Genomic DNA, 15901 nt, shown 5'->3' on the forward strand with positions numbered 1-15901 from the left:
ATGTATTTTTTATATATTGTTTTTTTTTCGGAGAAGTAAAATGAGATTGGCATCTTTTCAAAAAATAAATAAAAAATGTAGGACTAAGAAATATTAAATCCGTTTCCGTAGACCAGAGCCGGAAATTGTGGAGACCCCCGAGCCGGAGCCTCCGAAGCAGGTGTCCTTGCTCACCGGCGAACCCTATGGACCTCGAATTCGTCTTGTCAGTGAGAAAGCCGAGGAGGAGAGCTCGGACGACGAGCCGGAGTCCGACGCCGAGGACGAGGCCAGATATCTTCAGGAAGAACATCGGGAAGTGCCTTCCGAATTCTGGCACATACAGAAGCTCATCAAGTATATGAAGGCCGGCAACCAGACCGCCACTATGGTATCCTTGTGTTTGTTGAAGGATTACAATCTCACCGACAAGGTTCGTTATATTTCTGTTAAAAGATTTATTACTTTATCGTATGAAGCCGCCAAAATTATTTATATAACGAAATCAGTAACTCTATATATGTAGACTCATTTTCCGCTTTTTTTATTTTGTTACATTCTTTCTCATTCATATATTTTTTAATTCGTCAATTTAAAGTAATCTCTTTGTTTCGCATCCACTCCACATGATCGAATTTATTTGTGATAGTGCAGATTATACAGAAGGCCATTCAAGAAATGGGCGGTCTCGAAGTTCTAGTGAATCTTCTCGAAACGACCGACATCAAGTGTCAGAACGGTTCGTTGTCGGTTCTATTGCAAATCGCGATTTCTACGGAGATGAAACGATATTTAATCGACTTGGACATTGTGACGCCATTAATCGAAATGCTGAAGCATCCCGCCAGAGATATCCAGGTCGTTCGTTCACCTTTGTCACAATAACTCCTTTGATTTTATCGACTAGCTTTTTTTATCCGCCACGCTTCATTTAAAATCCGATTGGTTTATTAGTCGACAAAAATTTCCGTCAAGCTAAAAATGTTGAAACCCGAAAAATCTTTAATGTTTTTACTTATTATTATTATTATTATTATTACGTATAACTTTGTTTTAAATCATATTATATAATATTAATTCTAACAATTAATTTTTAATTCTCAGATTTTAGCAGCCGAATTAATGGCCATTATAGCTCGTATTCGAAAAGCCAGAAAACAGATCAGAATTCGCGGCGGAATATCGCTCATAGTAAGTTATATTGATTGTCGAATAACAGAAAATAAATGAGTTGTCTCGAGATTATTTCAAAATTGTTACATATACATAATGTATACGATGTTTAAATATCGAAACACATATTTTTTCAATGTGGCCAGCATGACGATCTGTTGACTCTTAAATTTTTATTTAACAGTTAGACGTAATGGATGTGCCAGATGAAGTTCTTCGCCGGTCGTATGACGAATTGAGCGAGGTCAACAAAGAACTCGTGGCCGTCGCCATAGGTTGCGCCAAGGTTTTAGATTCCTTGGGCAGCAGCCCGAAGATCAAGGAGGAGCTTCGCAAATACGGTGTCGTTCGTTTGATGTCGCGTTTTCTGAGATCGAAACACACTCAACTGATCGTACCCACGATGGGCATCGTGCAGCAGTGCGCTGATCTGGTTTATTGAATTTTGTTCTCTATAATTAAACAGTATTAATTACGATAATGTAATCGTCTGTCGTTTTAATTGATTTGAAAAATGTATAGAGATGATGAAAATAGATTGTGGAAAACATGATTATACATTTATACAAAAAACAAAGAAAAATCGCGAGAATTAAATATCAACTTCATTTAAACATCGATATCGCGGATTATCTATTATTCGAAATCTATTGTCGCATTTATACGGTCGTAATGAAAAATCGGTTAAACAACTTATTTCCACTGGAATTATTTCCGCGTAGCTGTAATGTCGTATACTTACTGATCGCGTATCTGCAGAATGTTTTTAGAGAGATGTTCGAGCGAGTGGGCATCATCAACGACTTGGTGCGACATTTGAAGAACGAGAACGTGAAACTGAAGGAGAACTCCGCCCTGGCCATCTTCAAATGCGCCTCGAATCGGGAAACTCGGACGATGGTGCGTCGAGCCGGCGGTCTGGACCCACTTTGCAAACTCGTGCAGAGCGACGAGGTGCACGCCAACAAGCGCCTGCTGGCCGCGGTCACCGGCGGCGTCTGGAAGTGTGCCATCAGTCCGGAGAACATTGTCAGATTCAATCAGAACGGTTTGGTAGCGTCGCTGGTGCCCCTGCTCGAGGAAAACGAGGATGAACGGGTGTTGGCCAACGTCGTGGGCGCCCTCGCCGAATGCTGTAAGGATCCCGCTAACAGGGACGTCTTGAGGACCAACGAGGGTCTACCGAAACTGGTAAAGACCGTTCAAAGTCCGGAGTACACTTCTGTCCTTAATTTTCTTCTCTCTCTCTCTCTCTCTCTCTCTGGACCAAACTTTGCTTGTCTGCGTCTCGAACTCTGCATGCTTGTACATTCGGATTTATAGATAACGGAATGCATACACATTGATGATCTCAAAGACGTAACGCAATGAAGAATCAATTTTTGTTTCCATATAAAAGCTAATTTTTTATGTAAAAATGCTTGGATACTAAATCGCATTTAATCGTGTCATGTGTTCTAATGATTAGAATATTGTATCGTAAAAAAAAAGAATTATTTAAAAGATTCGATGTAGAGATAGAAGAGTAGAATACCTCCGGTATTCAGAATAAATATTCAAATCGACATAACGAAACCGATACTCGTGAGTCTTTTAACGATCCTCAACGAGCAATTGTTAAATAAATTCTCATCGTATATGTTAACAATTTAATAAAGATTATCAATCTTGTTACTGCAATATCGCTGCGTTGTCCCATTTTACGCGTAATTGTCCCACTGGAGTTTATACGAGAGATAATTTCCAAATGAGGCGAAAATTGGATGCGCAATTGGAAGGTTCGCGAGTACCGCAACCGATGATTAATTGAGTTAACGTGCGCCACGCCGTTTCCGCGACGATCGATGTTTCCTCGTTACTCCCTGTTGTATTGGCGATACCGCAGGATGAGTGCTTCAGGGACCCTTGCAGATTAGACTGTTGAGCGCCACGTACGAGCCATTACTGGAGAACGTGCCGCTGGTGCTGAAAGAGTGCGCCGTCGATGAGAGATGCATGGACATTATCAACGACTCGGAGCACCGGCTGGACGGCGTGCGACTGGTCTGGTCCCTGCTGAAGCACTCCAGCGACGTGGTCAAGCGTAACGCCTGTCTCGCCCTGGTACCCTGCATCCGACACGCCAAGGACTCGCCGGAGATGGTGCGCGCCTTCGTGGGCGGCTTGGAGCTCACGGTCAGTCTGCTGGAGAGCAAGGACACGGAGGTGCTCAGCGCGGTCTGCGCCATGATCGCGGAGATCGCTACCGATCCTGAGAACCTGGGCATCCTGACGGATCACGGCGTCGTGAACAAATTGGCCGCTCTTGTGCAAACTGTTAGTTCAGCACTGCTCGTGACAATAATTTCTTTTTTTTTTATTTATTTAATGCGGCTGCTTCGTGGGGAAAAAAGACAAATCGTTAATATATTCGCGAGAATGCGATGACTTTTTGTTTTTACAGACATTACAGAATAAGTCAGCGAACAATTTATATATAATTTTTTTGGCGAATATAATAAAATATATGGAATAAAATATGATGCGCGCGTGTATGTCAGTGTGTTCCTTATATAATCGTTTATATCTTTGCTGTCAGAAAGTCAAGTGTCGTAATTAATGATTTAATTAGGACACTTAAAAAACTTATTGTTTTTAATAGCAGAGAAGCAGTCGCATTTAAATATTTTATTAATTATTAAACCATTTAATCAAAATATTGCGCAATAACCGGATGACTTTTTTTTTAAGGACAATGAGAATTTGCGCGCTAATCTGACATTGGCGATAGCTTATTGCTGCGATTGGGATCGGAATAGTTACGAATTTGGTAAACTAAATGCCGTTGCGCCGCTCGTTAATTACATGACCAGCAAGAACAAGAACGTGTTGAAGGGTGTTTGCATTGCCGTGTACCATTTGAGCAAGGAGCCCTTAAATTGCGTGACCATGCACACCTGCGGCGTTATCAAGGTATAATTAAGCTCATATGCTTCTTGCATATACGTGACATTAATTGCTCGATGTTAAAAGGCCGTAACTCTACGAAATCAAATTTTCAAAATTAAAAAAGAATGGCTTATTTAAAAAATGGACATTTTCTCACAAATATAAACACATTTTATAGCCATCGGCTATAAATTAAATCATTGTAAATGTTTATAACAGTCTACGAATCGATAGAGATATTTTTATAAATATTTTATAAATAGAACGCTCAATGAAAAACATAGAAGTCCATATATTTGGAATTATGTCTTTTTAACTCAATTTGATTAATTATCGCCTCAATGATAAACGATAAATTACGGAAATCCTAATAAAGTGTATAAAAACGTCAAAATTTTCAAACAGCACGTATTGCGTTTGGTGGGCTCGGACGATCCAGAGGTACAGATCGCAGCTGCATCCACTATTCGTCACATAAGAAAACTCGCGTTGACAGCAGAGAAATTCCACTTCAAAGAAATGTAATTCTTTTATACCTTATGAACTTGAATTCTAAAGAGCACAACTCAGAAATCCAATTTAAATTGAAATTAATCAATATTTATTTTCTTATTTGTAATTATAAATATCGGCAAATAATTTTTATTTATATTGGATAAAATATTTCTGAAACGGATATTCGTTTCGTCCATAAATTTATTTACGGAAACTTAATACTGTGCGCTTATATATGTATAATATATCTATTTGTGCTCTTCAGGATTAAATTATTTTAATTGTTTTGATTTTACTACTTAATGAAACTGCTGCACGTAATCATTTGGGTTTTCCGCAGGAGCTCGTTACAGGAAATCGATTTCCGTTTGTGAATAACATGAGTTATCAGCGAAAGAGAGAAAATGAGGTAGGAAGAAGAGGAAGTGATATAAAATAAACACAGATTTATTGCAGTGCGTGTATAGTGGTTTATAATTTTTGTCAATATTTCTAAATTTACAATTTTGTTTAAAACCCGTAATATCCTCCTCTCAATAACAATCGGTAACACTGTATTATTATGAAGAACTGTAAGAGTGACGGAAGATACAGAAAAAATTATTTTTAGACTTTCATAAGATTCACAAATGGAACACCGACTTGGTCGGACATGTGGTTATTAACTATTAAATTGTATAAGACAATGGCTTAATTTGAGCAATATACATGTATCCTAAGCTTGTTTCTCTCTATATCTCAAAATTGAAGCTATTTGAGGATGTTGATAGAGAATATACTATATAAACGTAAAACGACAATCGCATGCAAGTTACAATCTTACATATATAATGTACAAATTTAAGCTATTTTGTGCGCGTCGTTTTATTGACGACTCGTGAATTAACTAGAAGGCATAATTCCTGATTCTCAGAGAAGTTTCGCCTTATCGCGGTATAACAATTGGATGGCAACATTTGTCATCAAAAATTTTAAATTTTTAGTTAAATTAGATTTATCGACGTATCTTTACGTATCTGAACATATCATATATTGTTTCCGATTGGACCTTGGGGGCACCTTTTATATTTTTAAATATTTAAATCATCCTTACCAGCTTCTTATCAACAATACCTGATAAACAACTTACCTAGTAGTAAAACATACCTAGTAAAAGCCAGTTTCACCAACATTGATTTTATCTATTTCAATTTGTGAGACACCGTAAATATTTTAAGATAAAAAATTGTTGAAACATTATCAACATATAATCAGTGATATATTTGAGTGAACGGTTATTTTGAAAAAAAAAAAAAAAAATAATAATAATAATAAAGACAAATAAATCAGATCATCAGTTTGATGTTGGTGAAACTTTCCTCTAAAAGTAAAGTATTTTAACACACGTATATATCATCATTGATTATGGAAATGGCAAAAATATGTGGACCAGACCTATCCTATTATACAAAAACACTCCAAGTTTTATTTTCAATTGGCTCGAAATCACTATAAATGATAAACCGAGCTTATCTGAAAATAAAACACCTATGCTAAAATCTTTCCATGTTGAAACCTCTTTTTAATCACATTACTTTTGAAAACAGGCTATTATACTGTAAATGGTTTATTTTCAGAGGGAGGCTTTTTTTTATTCGTGCATATCCTTCCGTATTTACTATCTATTCACAATTTTGGACAACTTTGGTTTTCCCTGATTCACTTGACAGTTGCTTATTGTACCTAGGATAATCAAAATTTCTATCTGTTTGGCATTTTTCTTCATTCTTGTAGTCGTTAATGTAACAACTCGATAATATTCGGTAAAGCACAAAATTCACGCTCTCTCTTTGCTAGGAATGAGTAAAAAGGGGAAAGACACAAATGGACTTTCTATTTGTTTGATTTACAGCTTTATTCTTGCTTGGTGGTCAACGCTTCCGCTGCACTCTTGACTACTGCAAGAATAATATAATCTTTATATTCCTGCTTCGATTTGTATCTCAAATATTCCTCTGGCGTATCAGTCCACATTTTTCGGGAAGCCCGATTAAGGCCCGCTCTACAATATGTCGTATGTTGAGTCATAAGCCGTAAGAACTGACCAATCACAATCGAATATTCTTACATTCAGCTGCGATATGTCAATTCTTACAGTTTGTCACTTATGACATACAACGTATCGTAGAACAAGCCAAAAGCCTTAAACACAATGAAAAGAAATGGGAACAGGGAACAGAGAATAAGAATTTCAACCTATCTGAAACTGTATACTGCAGAATACACAGTTTCTGATAGACTGACATTCTTATTCTCTATTCCCTTTTCCTATTCCTTTTCATTGTGTTTAAAAGCTTTGCATTTGATAAAAGGTAAAGGTCACTTACCTGTGTCACGTGCATTGGACAAAAGTCTGTCTAATCCAGGCTGATACTGAATGAACTTTGGACGGATGATACGGCGATATAGAATCAAGGAACCATTGTACTCAGCGATTGGCGCCATCAACCATACATAGAATATACACTGCGTAACAAATTCATAATTTATAAATGTTTGTTCTCGAACGGGATCTGCCTTTGCGAGACAAATGCCTTTAAGGTTATTACCTTGAATAGCCAATAGACTGGGAACCAGCAGACGATATACTCGGAAAAGAATTCTACGATGGTAAATACAGCAAAGACCACCCAATAAGTGAGCCATTTCGTGTCGTCCTCTTTCTTGGGGCTTTCCAACGCTTTCATAGATTGGTATGCAGGATAAACAAAACCGACTATATTACATACTAGCTGTTGTCCTAATCCAAATACCAAGTATACAGCCAGGAGTATCAATGATCCTACCAAAATAAACAAATAACAAAAATAATAATAATAACGTAATTTCTCTGAAATTTTCCTTTAAATTTAAATTCATCGTGTCGCCGTTCGCGGAAATTTTAGCGCAACGAGGCGGAAAATTACGGGACATTCCATTATACGATTGACCCGAGCAACGATCAACAGGTTGCGGATTTTCGGGCAGGGTCTCGAAAATGTTATTTATCGAACAGAGAAACGAGACGTGTCTCGCGCGGAAAGGAAAAGGGGAAAAAAAAGAGACGTGGAGCCCGTCATTGCGTAACGAGCGCGCGATAACGAGCCGCGAGAAGCTATACGAGATCCGCATTAACATGCGGATGAATAATTATATCTAAATGCGCACTGCCGGAGCCGGCCAATCAATAGGAATGACTGGGGAATCCGCGTGAACGCGTTACACCGCCGCCGGGCGGACTCACCGACAAAAATGTACAGGCGATCAACGCCGGTCTTCTCCTCCGCGTGGACGAACAACTTCGTCCACGGCTTGCTCTCGTCCCTCAACGTTTTCTCGAGGTATTCCTTCACGGCGACGATTCGGGCCATTTTTTTTTCCTTCTCGCGGATTAAACTTGTCCTTCGACGAAACCCGTGCGCGCGTGCAGCGTTGGTTAACCCGTACACCTGTTCGCCCCACTAGAGAGAGATATGGCCGACGTGTGCGACATATCGACCGATCGAGGCACGTTCGATGCTTCTTTCTTTCTCGACCGTACCTTATTCGACTCATCTGACTCCGCAGCTCGGGAATCGCGACTCTCAATCGGAGAGAGACCTGACTTACCTGACAATGAGAAAGAACATGACGGCGCGGCCTTTTACCTGGTACGGTGTGTTACCCAAAAAGATTATTTACCTCAAAAGCCTCAAAATGCCGCCCTAAAGGCCAAAGGGCCATGTCCTCTCTCAGATTTCTCTCTGCTCTCAATGTAGCTGCATTCCCGTTTTTCACGCATGACGTACCATTTTATCTTTGTTCAACATTTGGTGAACAAGAATAAAATGATGCTATTCAAAAATATGTCACTTAACAGAATTTATTCTCATTTCTTTTCTTCATAACCATTCCATTTGTTTTTATAACAAAGAAATTTATTTTCATATTTATTTTTTGTATTTTTTTTATTTTTTACAGATTTTTTATTTTTATTAACACTAACAAACAGCTCAGAGCTTATGCGCACGTCGTATCCTGTAAAAGATCCTGTGTTTTCGTGGTTTACTCCTATCGGAAGTATGCATATAAATTATAGATTAGGTAAATAAATTCAATTCTCCAGATTGTCAATTAAAAATGTGTGGATCTTTAACACGTCACAAGTCGTGTTTGACTGTAAATATTACGCGCGCATTGTGGAGCATTATAAGATTAACGTCGGTGCGCGCAATGCGCTCGAATTAATCTGCTTTAGCAATATCATCAGTTCTCCTTTGACGAAATAATATGATACATCCTCGAATTAAAGAATCGTGTGCGGCTTCTATACAACTAGTGTTTGTAGGTCTATGAACATTGTGGACGTGGCACGTGACTGTAAAATGTACAAGATTTCAGGAATCTTTGAGCAGTTTCAAGCGTTTACGGCTGGCCCTAATCTGGCGTGCGACAAAGGACTGAAGGGTGTCGTGTTGCGGATCTCCTTCTCCAGACACTGCGTGTAAATGTCGGCGGTGAGCTCGTTCAGCGGAATCTCCTTGTCGTTCTTGGCGGCTTTCATGGCGTCGTCCACCTCTTTCCTGATTGCGCCCTCTATTGCCTGCAGGAACGGAAAAAGAGATATCGCGTATATGTAGATCGTTTCGGATAACAATGACATAAATCACTAATACGTTTATCGCAAAATATTTATCGCGAAATCTAAACAGACGTCGACTGACTTTGATCTCGTCCGCAGTGGCGAGATTGGAATTCAGGATTCTCTCCTTGAAGCTGGTCAGGGGATCCCGGGTCTGCCGGACCTCCTGCACCTCCTCCCGCGTACGGTAGCTGGTTCCGGGATCCGACATACTGTGCCCGCTGTACCTGTACGTCACGGTCTCCATGATCATCGGCCCCTTGCCGGACGTGCAGTGCTCGATCGCGAATCTCGTGGCTTCCCTCACGGCTAACACATCCATTCCGTCCACCTGTAATACGATTTTACCGTAAATATCCAAATTCAACTAAAGGTGCCATTCCATTTGAGCAACGCAACGAGCATTACTCGTCCTTGTTTAACATTTAACAAACAACAAGGATGAAATGACTCCAAGAGCGTTGCGAGCGTTAAATGGAACGCACCACCCCTAATAAATAGAAACACGAATCTTTTACGAGACGGGAGATAACGTACCCATATCCCGGGAATATAATCGCCTCTGGTGTAATACTCCGTGCTCGCCGCGGCACGCTCCACGCTGGTGCCCATCCCGTATCCGTTGTTCTCGCAGACGAAGATGCAGGGCACGTCCCACAGCTTAGCCATATTGTACACCTCGAACACCTGTCCCTGATTGGCCGCGCCGTCGCCGTACAATGTCAGACAAACCCCGCCGTTGTTCAAGTACTTCTGCGCGAAGGCGATCCCAACTCCCAGCGGCACCTAATTGCAGCGGAAAACAGCGTTGAGATATTTTCAACGGATTTTAACATTAAAGCGATATCAAGTCGAATTTTAGGATTAACGCGAACCTGGGCGCCGACGATGCCGTTTCCACCGTAAAAGTTCTTAGCGTACATGTGCATGGAGCCACCCTTGCCCTTGGCATTGCCGCCCTGTCTGCCCGTGAGTTCCGCAAAGACGCCGAACGCATCTATGCCCATCAAATAAGTCCATCCGTGCGCGCGGTAAGCCGTGATCACGGCGTCCTGCGGTCTCATCGCGGCTTTCATGCCGACCGCGCAAGCTTCCTGCCGAGGAAATGCCACAAAAATTGAGGTAAATTTTGCGTCAATTAAATAAATATCTAAAGAAAGATATGCAAAAAAAAAATGTCTTTACTTGTCCAGAATACAAGTGACAGAAACCCCGAACGATCTTCTCTTTGTACAAGTTGCCAGCGGCCGTTTCCATACGACGTATCGTGTGTAGCTGCTTGAACAGTTGGATAGCGTCATCCCGGGTCACCGTAACCTGGGTGGACGGGCCGTGCTCCAGTTTGTGCAGGCGAAAAGGCTTGGTCTCGAAGGAGGCCTCGGTGGCATAGCTATTTTTCTTGCTCAAGAAAAACGAGGCCACCTAGAAACGTGTCGGCATCCAATTAGCGTACCCGTCTGATGCAAATTGGCGATGCAAAAATATATATATATAATGTGACTGAAACACGTGCGTCAGCGTGTAGTTTACGTTATCTCGTGAATCAGTGGTGTTCATTCACTAGTGAAAAGCTCAAAGTTCTGAGCGTTTTGCGTTAACATCAATCGAGTCGAGAAGTAAAGCAAACACAAAAACGGCGGGCGTTTTATGCGAGCCGACCGCGCGAATCGCGGCTGATAATTACCTCGTTCCAGCTTCCAAACTGGCGAGTATGCGGGATATCGAGAGAAGAAGAAGACTCATGAAATATGTCAGTACGGTGTCGCAAGTAAGAGAGATGTCTGGGATTCGTAACGAGGCCCTGACACGGAAAAAAACGCGATCGACGCGGCGTGTTTTAGAGGTCACACGCGTCGCCCGATCATCGGTGGGCACTTACGTTTCGTCGTGACGACCGCGCGGCGACGTTCCTGAGGCAGCTCGGTATCATTTCTTAACAACGGGGGGGAAGAGGTCAACAATGGAAGCAGGTCTCGTTTATCGCCTCCGCGCGGGTCTATAATACAGAAGCAGAAGTAGTGCGCCGTGAAACCACCTTCACCTGACACGAGTCGACACGGACCAGATGGTGGCACGAACGGAGATGCTCCGCCGAAGTGCACACACGTGCAGCTCCGCTCCAGGAACGGCTCTAGTCGGGGCACTCGGGGCGCGAAGGACACGAATTTTGCCAGACGCATCCCTTCCGGTCCTTTCACCCTCGTTTCTCATTTCACGTTGTAATTACGTCGTGACATATCACGATGAGAAAAAAAGTTAAATGTTATTAACGCCACGTTCGCGGGTTTCCCATTCGCGCTTACGCAAGCTAAAGTTCCGACACTGTTCCCTCTTCCCTCTCATGGGCGCCGCAATACCCAATCGTGACCGATCGTTGGCCTCGTCAGCTGATCTCGTTATCGGAATGGGGTGACATTTGACTGCACTTCCTACACTTCGTGGCGCAACGGCGGGGAGCGATCAGGAGCGATCATATGTTTCTTTCAAAACACGGGTGTTTCCATACACACACACGCGGAAAACAATGAAAGGCAATAGTACGCTCCTTCAAACATTCTTTTCTTTCGTAGTCATCACTAACAGTGATGTCCGCGATTTTATTGCACGAACGTGATTAGGAAAAATCGTGATTAGAAAAAATTAGAAACAATTAAGTTCTAACCTGAAAGGAATGGAAGTCGACGATTCGCGCGAATACGACCGGAAAATTGTCTCCTTCAGAGACCTCGGTAGATTTAAATTAGCGGAGAGAAGATACGACGATGATTCTCTCAATATATACACAGCGAGGCTGAATGATTTGCGGGAGGATACATTGCGGAGAGCGAAACAGAAATGGAGTAGGTAAAAACTCGTTTGTAACGTCCAGAATCTTGCGTTTATCCACGTTATTCCATTTCACGTATGTTTGCAGCCGACCATCCACACGTCGAGGTTTCACGTCTGACCCTGGAAAGCCCGGGAAAGCCTTACATTTTGGTAGGAGTGCTCTACAAGGATCAGAAGCTGAAACCTTCCTTGCTGCGCGACCTCAGCAAGGAGCTGCAGCTGGAGGCTCAGCCGAGCAACAATTACGCGTCCGTCGACGACAAATTATTTCTGGAGGATGAAACGTTGCGCATAAGATTGGTAGGGAATCACGTGGATACGCGGGAAGTGGTCACGGGCCTCGTCTGCGCGGTACTCGGCCGTGAATTGGACAACGGCACATTTTGGGTATATACACGCGTAATTGGTCTACAGGCGGGATTTCAATTTGCTGATATTCGACTTTGCTCCTAGGTGGAGGATTGGTGTTTTCCAGGGTACTGCCCGAAGCCTTCCGGCTCGAGCGGTAGAACGTTGGTGGAACACGGGAAAATCCTGCTAGTATCTGGATTAGATTTGGTTAACAACACGGATGGGCTTAGCTTGGATTTACTCTCGGAATGGATAACCGGAATGGCGGGATGTTCCAATGCGCAAAAAGAGGAAGCGGTAATTACGAGAGTCATTATCGCTGGTACGAACATCGAAAATGTTCATGTTTCCCGACTTACCGACGTGTTGCAGTTCATGTATAAATAATTGCGCAGGAAACGCCGTTCGCGGTTCTGCGAAAATATTCAACCATAAAGGCTATCACGAGATCAAGTCGCACGATCAGCTCAAGATCAAGGAAGACTTAATGGCGATGCACAAGCTCGACGCTTTCCTCAGCGATATCCTCAACTGCTGCTGCGTCGTCCTGATGCCGGGGGAGTTTGATCCCACTTGCAACAGCAGCATGCCCCAGCAACCCTTCCATCCGTGCACTTTACAGAAGTCGGCCAGGTAACGGCGGATACGCTTTTAAGCCTCGCTCGTCGAACTTACTTTGCGTAATGCAGTTTAGTTGTAATGCAGGTTTAAAAGCATGCACGGCGCGACTAATCCTTGGATCGCAAATATCGGAGGTCGTGTCGTAGCCGGCTCTTGCGGCGGGCCAATCGTGGATATCATGAAAATCGCTGGATTATCCGAGCTGTCGCCGTTGGAATGGTTGGGGCGTACCTTGATCTGGAGGCATTACGCTCCAACCGGTCCCGACACGCTGCCGATTTATCCGTTCTTCAAAAACGATCCGTTCGTTATGAACGAACTGCCGGACATATATTTCGCTGGAAATATGGATGAATACGATACAAAATTAGTCACAGGTAGTAATTTTTTTTTTTAATCTGATCGACTATCGACTATCAACTTTTTTTGTGACGAAATAATTCATGTGTACAGCTGACGAGGGGCATGCGGTGCGATTAATATGCGTTCCGAAGTTCTCGGAAACAAAAACAGCGGTGCTAGTCAATTTACAAGACCTGACGACACAGCTTATTTCATTCGGCGATGGTCTGACATAATTAATTGTATTATATAGAAAGTAAAATAATTGTTTACAATTGTGCATAATAATTGTATCATTTGTCATTGCAATGAAGCATTCGAATAATTCAATGTCTCCACATAAGGAGTCTAGAAGATTAATCTAAAACTTTGATTCAAGTCTTTTAAATATATAATTAAATTTATTTATCTGAATATATGTTATAACATATACTTTATATATATATATGTATAATAAATATATATTTATTTATTACAATTACGTAGCCCGTTTATCATTGTATATATTTTAATGACACATCACAATGAACTTATAATAAAGAATAAAAATGTAAAAGAATATATAAAATTCTTGTAAAGTAATTTATAATAAATAAATAAGATTTTATAATTTCATAACTCATTCGCAAAAGCTATTTCATAACTATTTGCAAAAGTATATGAAAGTTTATGCAATGTTTAAAATTTCACACACATACATGAACATTTATATATATATATTAATATAATATTTCTCTAAATAATTCTTTCTTTACATTGTTATCGAAAAATAATTTAATAATGTTCCATATGAAACAAAATACGGTAACATTATTATTATTAATATCTATATAATACTCTCTTTTATTCGTTTCTGCGATGAATACTATCTTTCTTTGGCACATACAATTAGTAGTTTTCTTAGATTAATATATCAGTCATAAAGATACATCGTTAATTTCAATAAGACTTGCACAAGTGCGTTGGATATTGGAACTTTTTAGAAGACGTAAACGCATGCACGATTAAAGAAGGGAAGACTAGTCGAAATGCCGTTTGAAGAGATCTCAGTTCGTCCTTCGTCTCGATATCAGTTAGCGCCGTTTCAACTTTTCAGAGGCCTGTAACGTTACCCTGGTCTTTCTCCCACCGCGAGCGAGTGTTCTGATAAAAATTCTGAGTCTCCGATCCGTAGGATCTGGAGGCAACGGGAATGTTGACGCGAATAGTGGTCGATTCCAATCGCTGCTCGCCGTTCGACGAATCTTGACGTTCAGAGCCGCTCGTCTGCTGATCCTCCGATCCTCGGTCCTCGCTTCTCATGGCGCATATCACGTCCGTAAGGGCCACTATATAATTTTTAGCCAGCGTTAACGTCTCGATTTTCGAGAGCCGTCTCTCTTTGATTACGTGCGGGATCACTTCGCGCAGGGACTAGAAAGAAGAGAGAATTCACTGAATGTGTCTTATAAAATGAATAAAACGTTGTACGTGTAATGTGAAAAAGAGCTTTTCGGAAAATATATCAGAGAGACAAATATTTGTTATTACAGATATTTCTTCACATAACAATCTTCCTTATTATTTTGTCAGTTTTTAGATGATGATATGTAATAATAGCTTTAAGCACCTGAAACGCATCGTTCAAACTGTGCATCCGCATACGCTCGCGTTCGTTGCTTTCCAGCCTCCTGAGAGTTCTCTCCCGTGCCGAGTGTCCTCTCGAGGGTTTTGACAATCTCAACCCCGAAGATTCCGTTTTTTTCGTCGTTCGCCGCAGGCTCCTACCGCTCTGCGACGATTCCGTAGTCCATTTTGTCTCCCAGGTATTTTCATTCGTCACCTTAGACCGCATAGTATATTCCTTTCGTCTAGTGAAACAATATAACTAAATCTCACTGATCACGATTTTAAAATAGAATTTTTAACGTCTTTCTAAATCTCTTAATATGTTTTTATTTATTGTACTCGAAATCGTAAGCAAAGAGAATTGGATTAAGAATTTATTAAAAAATCGAAAATATAAAATTGAGACGCTTGACGTGTTCTATGGACTTACTTTTTACCAATGTTGACGCTCAGATTGTTGACTGGTTGACGGAATTCGACGATTCACGATCTTACTCACACAATTCGTGCCGTACTCGTCGATTTAATGCATTTTAGCAGCGAACAATTGTATGACAAGTCACGTCAAGATTTTCCAAAATTTGAAACCGTGGAAACTGGGCGCCGCGTGTACTTGTTGAGCCACGCTGGAACGACGACTGACGTCGCGACGCCGGGGTGCGGCCGGCGCCGCCTTCCACCCCCGGCATTTCGTCATGTACTCTGTGGTCCTCTCCTTCGCCCGCATCGGTCGTTTTATCATACGTTCATCGATATATCGTGTATTCATCGTTTTTCGTTTTCGTACAATATATTCTTTAATAACAAAGAATAACAAATACATCGATATTCAAAGCAATACTTTCCGATTAAGAAATTGATTTGTACAAATCAATTATAACCCGCGGTGATTATTCCATCTATTATTTCTACAAAACTCTTTACACGCTCGTCGAT

The 15901-nt window shown here is 41.2% G+C and overlaps 5 protein-coding genes across 8 annotated transcripts; 2 read left to right on the forward strand and 3 right to left on the reverse strand.

Moving 5' to 3' along the window:
• Positions 1-5880, forward strand: LOC105455496 (armadillo repeat-containing protein 4). The gene is made up of 10 exons (XM_011698865.1): positions 1-35; positions 112-412; positions 634-837; positions 1084-1170; positions 1337-1585; positions 1912-2343; positions 3064-3468; positions 3883-4104; positions 4486-4601; positions 4916-5880. The coding sequence occupies exons 1-10, from the start codon at positions 1-3 to the stop codon at positions 4947-4949; spliced, it is 2085 nt and encodes a 694-aa protein (XP_011697167.1). The 3' UTR covers positions 4950-5880.
• On the reverse strand, positions 5865-8104 carry LOC105455392 (receptor expression-enhancing protein 5). Its single transcript, XM_011698684.1, has 4 exons — positions 7838-8104; positions 7164-7396; positions 6942-7080; positions 5865-6512 (listed from the first exon to the last, which is right to left on the reverse strand). Exons 1-4 carry the CDS (start codon positions 7962-7964, stop codon positions 6469-6471), a joined length of 543 nt encoding a protein of 180 aa, XP_011696986.1. The 5' UTR covers positions 7965-8104; the 3' UTR covers positions 5865-6468.
• A 405-nt stretch (positions 8105-8509) lies between these two features.
• On the reverse strand, positions 8510-11549 carry LOC105455393 (probable pyruvate dehydrogenase E1 component subunit alpha, mitochondrial). Of its 2 annotated transcripts, XM_011698685.1 has the most exons (7): positions 11094-11549; positions 10899-10916; positions 10400-10636; positions 10090-10308; positions 9752-10000; positions 9297-9545; positions 8510-9175 (listed from the first exon to the last, which is right to left on the reverse strand). In XM_011698685.1, exons 1-7 carry the CDS (start codon positions 11142-11144, stop codon positions 8990-8992), a joined length of 1209 nt encoding a protein of 402 aa, XP_011696987.1. In that variant the 5' UTR covers positions 11145-11549; the 3' UTR covers positions 8510-8989. The 2 variants fall into 2 exon arrangements, with proteins under 2 accessions (XP_011696987.1, XP_011696988.1); XM_011698686.1 differs by lacking the exon at positions 10899-10916.
• Positions 11550-11646: 97 nt separating this feature from the next.
• On the forward strand, positions 11647-13747 carry LOC105455394 (DNA polymerase delta subunit 2-like). Of its 2 annotated transcripts, none has more exons than XM_011698687.1 (6): positions 11647-12054; positions 12129-12430; positions 12497-12716; positions 12790-13027; positions 13100-13392; positions 13469-13747. In XM_011698687.1, exons 1-6 carry the CDS (start codon positions 11886-11888, stop codon positions 13591-13593), a joined length of 1347 nt encoding a protein of 448 aa, XP_011696989.1. In that variant the 5' UTR covers positions 11647-11885; the 3' UTR covers positions 13594-13747. The 2 variants fall into 2 exon arrangements, with proteins under 2 accessions (XP_011696989.1, XP_011696990.1); XM_011698688.1 differs by having other exon boundaries at positions 11909-12058.
• A 396-nt stretch (positions 13748-14143) lies between these two features.
• On the reverse strand, positions 14144-15599 carry LOC105455395 (class A basic helix-loop-helix protein 15-like). Of its 2 annotated transcripts, none has more exons than XM_011698689.1 (3): positions 15396-15599; positions 14967-15207; positions 14144-14770 (listed from the first exon to the last, which is right to left on the reverse strand). In XM_011698689.1, the coding sequence occupies exons 2-3, from the start codon at positions 15189-15191 to the stop codon at positions 14450-14452; spliced, it is 546 nt and encodes a 181-aa protein (XP_011696991.1). In that variant the 5' UTR covers positions 15192-15207; positions 15396-15599; the 3' UTR covers positions 14144-14449. The 2 variants fall into 2 exon arrangements, with proteins under 2 accessions (XP_011696991.1, XP_011696992.1); XM_011698690.1 differs by having other exon boundaries at positions 14967-15224.
• Positions 15600-15901: the final 302 nt, after the last annotated feature.

Source organism: Wasmannia auropunctata, unplaced genomic scaffold (assembly GCF_000956235.1).
Source record: "Wasmannia auropunctata unplaced genomic scaffold, wasmannia.A_1.0 LD335903.1, whole genome shotgun sequence".
Classification (NCBI taxonomy): domain Eukaryota; kingdom Metazoa; phylum Arthropoda; class Insecta; order Hymenoptera; family Formicidae; genus Wasmannia; species Wasmannia auropunctata.